At 41.4% G+C, this 6,988-nt stretch overlaps 1 protein-coding gene across 1 annotated transcript in view; it reads right to left on the bottom strand.

Moving 5' to 3' along the window:
- LOC102793035 (ERC protein 2) overlaps nucleotides 1-6,988 on the bottom strand; it is a 158,419-nt gene that overhangs the window by 92,557 nt on the left and 58,874 nt on the right. The window contains exons 11-12 of the mRNA XM_087834055.1: nucleotides 3,764-3,805; nucleotides 3,248-3,441 (exon numbers count right to left, since the gene is read on the bottom strand). Coding sequence (XP_087690181.1) covers nucleotides 3,248-3,441; nucleotides 3,764-3,805 — 236 coding nt within the window. The remainder of the gene's footprint in view (nucleotides 1-3,247; nucleotides 3,442-3,763; nucleotides 3,806-6,988) is intronic.

The following is a 6,988-nucleotide window of genomic DNA, read 5'->3' as shown; positions in this document are numbered from 1 at the left end:
TATATACTGTATCTCAATGTAATCACTGCACCTAATTCCCATTTTCTTCACAAAATATCGAGACATGAGGGCTGGCTCAACATTTCTTCACAGTGCTGCATATTTCATCTATTTAACAGCAAGTTTCAGGTTAAAATCATTGTTTAAAACCCACACCTGCATTAGAAAAGCTGTTTACAAACATATCAATAAATAAATATTATAAGCAGAGGTGATGAGTGTATCAGCACCTGGAGTTTGATTATGTTCACAGTAATGCAGCCAGAAATGACATGCATGTGTTTATGTGTGCGTTTGTTTGTCATCCTCTCCTTACATCTTCACTCGACAATCTCACTTTAGACTCACACACATAAATACATGCACACACACACGAACACACATGGACTCCCTTTTCCTGCAACCCTCCCTTACATACCACAGGTCTTACATCGTCAGTAGCTGTGGTACTGTGAGACTGGACGGCTGATTTATTTTTCAAGTTTAGCCCCCAAATTTTAAAAGTATGGGGCTGTCCAAGCATCGAGAAAACCATACAACATAATTCCAACAATTAATATTATAAGTTTATGAGTGAAGGAGGCAAGAAGCAAAGGAGAAAGAAGAATTAAGGCTTTATGTTTCATGCCACAATTTATTCCTAAAACCTGTGAAACTGCTGAAACACTCCAGTTCAGTGTTTTTTCTTTGGCATCATGTTGAAAGTTAATTAAAACCTCGTGTATTTTAATTCCCACAAGTTGTTCTTAACTTCCAAGTATGTCAGTCCCAAAAAATGTTTGGGGGGTTTTCTTGTTTTGTTTTTTAGTCCATCACACAGACGACTGCTTGAAGAGATCTATAAGTGCGAGAGATCTGTTAAACAAATCCATCAGCATTAGTGTGATGCTGATACGTTCCACAAAGCCTGTTCAATGTCACTGATTAGCTTTACATCTACTGTACACTAACAACAGTAAATACAACGTCACCCATAAACCACCGTAATGTTATCACTGATGACTCAGAGTAGATCACTAAGCAATCAACAAGCTGCGAGTGAGACTCCCCTGTGCTGGAAGGTATTCATTACAATGGCCTGTTAGCTCCATCCATCTTTGACTCTCTTTGCTTCGCTGCCAACTGGATGAGAAAGTGTCTATTTCCTCATCTGTTCTGCCTCTCCATTCAGATAGTGGTTAATAGGTCATCTGACTGACTTCCAACAGAAACACTCTGATTAAAAAGACATTCATCCTCTGCCCAGATAAGCTGCATTCCCCATGCTCTGCAACAGAAGTCCAATCAGCACACTCGTCCGCCCATGCTTTCATATAACACATGTGCAGAAACACATATGCAAAAATTCTTCTGTTTCTGTTTAATGTCTTTGTTAAATCAAAAGGTGCACTGAGAACTAACACGATTTGATGCCCCACAATTTTCTATAGCAGACACACATGCTAACAACTACTGTACAAACAACTATTCTGTGTGTTCATAGCAACTCTGCAGGACTACAATGGGCCTTGATCTCACAGGCCGGCTTGCATGTGACCTCTGACCTGTGCATGCCGACCAGAGGTGAGGGTTCGTGCTGATAGCAGGGACTGGCTGACACTAATGAGACAGGGGGACCAAATAAGATGGATGAGCTGAGGGGAAAAGGAACTTTTCCAACGATCCAAAACGTTCGCGGCCCAGAAATCGCTGCACACCCACATGCACGGAAACTACACATGCACCGAGCGCGATGAGCATGCGTGACCAGGTCATGGAAGTTGCAAGTGAATGGCAGAAAAATGTAAACAAAACAAAAACATCCATTCTTGCAGAGATGCACGGAAAAACAGAGTAGAGTGTGTGAACAAATTCTGCAGGAGCTACTGCTTTCCTATTACTTGATGCTCAGGAGTTCCCACAGAGTTTGAGTCAGCGCATGGTTTCCATGCCAGAGCAGCCAGTCTGTAAAATGGGTAATGAATGAGGCAGGAAACTGTTGGATCCAGAACACACAGCCATGCAAACTGATTCCAAACCATTCAGAACCAGAACAAGTGTTAACACACCTGATGAAGCCAATGTGTGTGAAAAATGATTGTTTTCATATTTCTTTAAACTCATCTTTGCAGCCCGTGATCCACAAAAAGACTGATTCACTATTAATCTACAGACACACGCCTAAACACCACTTTAAATATCACATTTCAAACTCAAAAACATTCTCTGTACACATTTCTGTGCTTCTTTTTCACCCACACACACACACACACACACACACACTGTATGAAATAAATATGCAGACAAACACTAACATACTGTACTTCTGCCTTGGCACTAAACAACTACTCATTTGGGTACATATACACACCATGCCAATCCATAAATCAGATGATAATTGAGCAGCACTGTGCCAGTAATAAACAGAGTAGTATAAACATCCAGTGTCTGGGCTGGATACAAAAACCTCCCACTGGCATGCCGCTGGCTGCCTGCCTGGCAAACTCGAATGCTCGCTCACACACACACAAACACCGTCACAGGATGCATTGACAGTAGTCAGAAGCAATGCAAAGACATTTATATAAACACACATATGGATAATTTGATATGAGAAAACACAGATGACCGCACTGATGACAGGATTGAAATGTGTGCAAAGAAGATTTGCAGACGTCAACACAAAAGAGAAGCTATATGTCTCCACAGGAAGCATATAAAGTCTCTCATTGTGTTATTACTGTGACAGGAATGAAGACCATAAATGGATTATGCATTTACTGCCCCAACGAGACAGTCAAGTCTAAGCTTCCTGAGGCTCAGATACAGTCAATCCCCCAATTTCCAACTTTATACCTGAGAAAGTTTAAAAGGAGCCAGCAACCACAGCATGATGTCAACGTAATGATCATGGGCAGCGTGAGCAGCATTATGACGGTGGGGTTAACGGGCACACTAAATATCTACTTACCCATGTCTGCAGACATTGACAGACAAAAACAAATAATAAGACATTAAGTTAAATGATTAGACTGATATTTAAACAGGTCGCATTCATTTTCTGGACTGATTACATCAGGCCAAAAGAATGGCAACATAAAAGTGGTTTCAAGTGCTAGGACGACTCAATCTAGACAGTTTATATTTCATGGATTACCCCTTTATAAATACAGCATGTAGGAATGAGCTGAGGCCTCACACAGATCCGGTTACACTCTAAGAACACACAGACTTGTTACGAAACCGACTGAATTCCTTAAACCCTCACCTCTCAAGATCAGAGATTTTTTTCTCCTTGCAGGATTTGTCCATCTCGGCATCATTTAAAGCTCCCATCAGCCTCTCCACTTCAGCTTGTGACTTCCTGGATTCCTCTCTGTAGCGGCCAACTTCCTGCTCTAGGACCCTCAGACGATCTGTGATATCCGGACACATCTTGACTGCTTCCTCTGTAGTTTGGATCTTTGAGTATATATGTTTGTGTAAGCATTGGGGGGTGAGAATGGATTCATTAGGTACAAACACAACCATGTGTGAACTGCTACATAGACAGCATGAGAGCATTTGAAATATTCTCTACGTTGACCATCAGATCAGACGTAGCTAAACACTCACACTTCCTAACACTTTATGGTTCATTACCAAAGAACAGGTTCAGATAAACTGAAAAACATTTCAATTCTTTTATTATAAGCATATTAATATGGCTGAGCCTTAACCTGTTAGCGCTGTTAGCCTAGCATGTAATATGCTAACAGTTAGCACTAACAAAAAAAGGACCTACCGTGGGGCTCACTGCCGGTGGCCCGTCTACTTTGGTTTTCACCTAGTTAAAAAAAGAAATTGTAGATAAACAAATAAACCTTGTGACATCCTGCAGGACTAAATCATTGGCACTGATAATTATACAAGAGCAGGTGTGTTATCATCTTGCATGAACCGAAAAGGAAAAGGTAAGTCAGGCCTGAATTCTAGGTTACAATTCATAATTTAGCTGCCTGCTTTTCTGTGGTTTGCTTCCATCAGTTCCCTCCTCAGGGCATCTTTCATGTAGAGCTAGGAGTTCATTATCATTATAAAATTACATACTTGCCCTGTTTTGGCTGCGATTTTATGAGACCACCAAACATCTCAATTCTTTTCAAAATAAATGCTGAAAGAAAAAAAGAAAGAACACAGTTATGCTGATCAAACCGTTCTCTGAGAAAAATATCCCAAAGGAAGTTTCTAACCTAGAATTATCTTTCTCTGTGTTTCTGCTTTTTTCTGCTGGTCTTTGCCTCTCTGTCTGCTGTGTTTGTGAAGGTTATTTAACTTGTTGAGACAGCTGAGGCCACTCGTTTAAACATCATCAAGTGAATGTGCACAAACACTTGTGCGCGCACACACACAGTCATGTTTCATCCACTTCAGAGTATATTACATTTACTTCCACCTATTGCCAACAGTTCCCCTCACGCTAACCTCAACCACTACTCAACCAAAAACTAACCAAATCTTCATCCTAACCAAGTCATCACACTAAAATTTAATGATCTCTGTTACTTTGGCATGCGCTTCACCTCCCAGAGGAAGTAAGGCCGACACAATGTAACTCAGCCTTTTTCATCTGGCAGGCGGGTCTGCGCGCTACCCTTTCATTAACGTCACCTCTCGAGCGCCAATGTGTTATTTTTTCAGTGGAATCCCATTCAACACTTATGATATAAAAGAGGTTATTGCTATGATAATTATTTTCATCCAGACAAACTGTCAGTGCTTAGGTAAGTTTGTGCTGAGGGATTTATTTAACATCTATTCATTAGCCTTTTAGCCTCAGTACAATTTACATTCTATTTATTTAGCTCCTATTTTGACCATTTTTAGACAACGTTACCGTTTCTTCTCGGCAAATACAGACAATATTAGAGCTTAACATCAGTTATGTTGAGCTATTTTAAATGCATATAACATTACAGTACTTATGTAAAGTCTGTACTTTTAGTTTACTATTCTACTTTTTTACGAGTGATTTTTTAACAAACTCACTTTAAACTGTTACTTATTAGTCTGAGTAGATCAGCAGTTCGTTAAATCCTCAGACCATGCCAGATTCAGAGTCATTTAAATTACCTTTCTTCCCCATTCTGATGCTCAGTTTGAACTTCAGCAGGTGATCTGGAGTAGCTACCATGTTATTGGCTCATTATGATTATAATGAGAATATCCTCAGGTCCACATAAGCCTATGACGGTACATAACGTTCATGACTCGTCACTATGCTTGTGCTGACTATGAAGGATCTTGGCAACGGCTCGTCCTTCCCTCATTGCTGCTACATGAGGCTGAAAACACTCATTCATGTACATCAATCCACATCTTTCCTAGCCCAAAATGCTTTAGGCCTAAGTGGACCAGAGCATGCTATTTTCTTTCAGTAGATCACACAGACAAGTGTGGAAACCAGTGGCTGAGAGAATGGTAGGTCCAAAAGGAATCTGTAATATTATGAGAGGGGAAAGAAAAGATACATTTACAGTCAAATTATTATTATCATTCCTGGAAATGTCTCTTGGGTGTAAATATTTCAAAATATGTTAAATATGTGTAGCCACCAGACTCTGTACGGAGTTTTTAAACACCTGGCCAAAGACTGCAACACTGAGTCTGACATGAGAGCACATGACATTTGCCTGGTTTGAAAAGAAAAACGTGTCTTTTGAATAAGAGTCAAGTCTTTTAAGGTGGTGCTGCCTAGAAGATTTTAGCCAGCCCGCTCTGAAAAGGTCACTGCCTTCCCCGAGGTTCTTTCCTTTGAAGAGCTGGTGTTTAGTTCCAGAAGTCCTTTAATAAGCTTGGAATCAACAAATACTGTTTTATGGGAAGAGGATGAGGATGCACTTAAGCCAACAGAGCCCTGAGGTCACGATAAAAAGCTCCGCTAACAGCTTGACTGAGTCAATAATACCAGCATCTGCAGATACTGTCAGTGGACCACTGTGTGTACACGACCTGATGACAAACACAAACTCTGCAGCTGCTTGAGAGGCAAATCATATTTGTCCTACGAGAAATATTTGTCCATCTTTGGAGGTCTTGGTGTTTGTCAGGTCGAAATAAAAGTATTTAATGCGCAGCATGTGAAGGATGCTTATATTAACAAAAATAAAAACCCTTCAAAATCTTTGTGACCTATTAGGTGCAAATACAATAAATGCAAATTTGGCCACTATCCCCTTGAAGGTCCCTGTGCACCTGTCGAGTCTCCTCAGGCTCCTGAAGAACATAATCTCTGGGGTTTGTGGTTAACCAAAGCGGTCATAAGAAGTGATGATCCTTGATCGAGGGCGGGCCAGTCGCACACAGAGGTTTATGTTTGGTCCCTGAGCATAGTGAAACTGCAAATGGGCAGAACCAACAGAACTGGGTTTCCCTGCAGCACATAAGGAGACAACCATGAAGGGCACAGTTTTTTACTTTTTAATGGAGGAATCACAAAACCATTTTATTGCACTTAGTACACTCCTCCATTGATCGATCCATTGCTCCATCCTCCATTCATCCATCTTTTTTCTGCTGGATCTGACGACCAGTCTAAGCAGAGAAGCCCAGACCTCCCTCTCTCTGACCTCCTCCGTCACTTATAGAGTGACATCGAGCCAGCTGAGTGAACTGAGCGTGTGTCTGCCCTGGAGCCTCCTCCCAGTGGGTTACCAGTGCCCTACCCTGGAGTTAGGCCCCAGGAAACGGGGGGACTAGCTTATCAAACCGTAGCCCTTTAGGCCAGCCCTCCTGTGGACCCACATAACACAGAAGGGTCCATCAAGTTCTGTGGTATGTGGACTGGGTGGCAAAGGCAGAGGCCTCGGCAGTCCAATCTCCAATTACTGGACCTCGTAGTATTCAACTTTTATTCAACTTTTAAGCATACAATGATGAAATATTCAATACAAACGCCCAGCTTTTATTAGTGCATTCAAGCTAGACAGGGAGAGCAAGCTGCACTGATCTGAGTCAGAGCAAGAACTGA

Source organism: Neolamprologus brichardi, chromosome 20 (assembly GCF_056152115.1).
Source record: "Neolamprologus brichardi isolate AB-2024 chromosome 20, ASM5615211v1, whole genome shotgun sequence".
Lineage (NCBI taxonomy): Eukaryota > Metazoa > Chordata > Actinopteri > Cichliformes > Cichlidae > Neolamprologus > Neolamprologus brichardi.
Note: the sequence above shows the minus strand (reverse complement) of the source record. Positions and strands in the feature narration are given on the sequence as shown.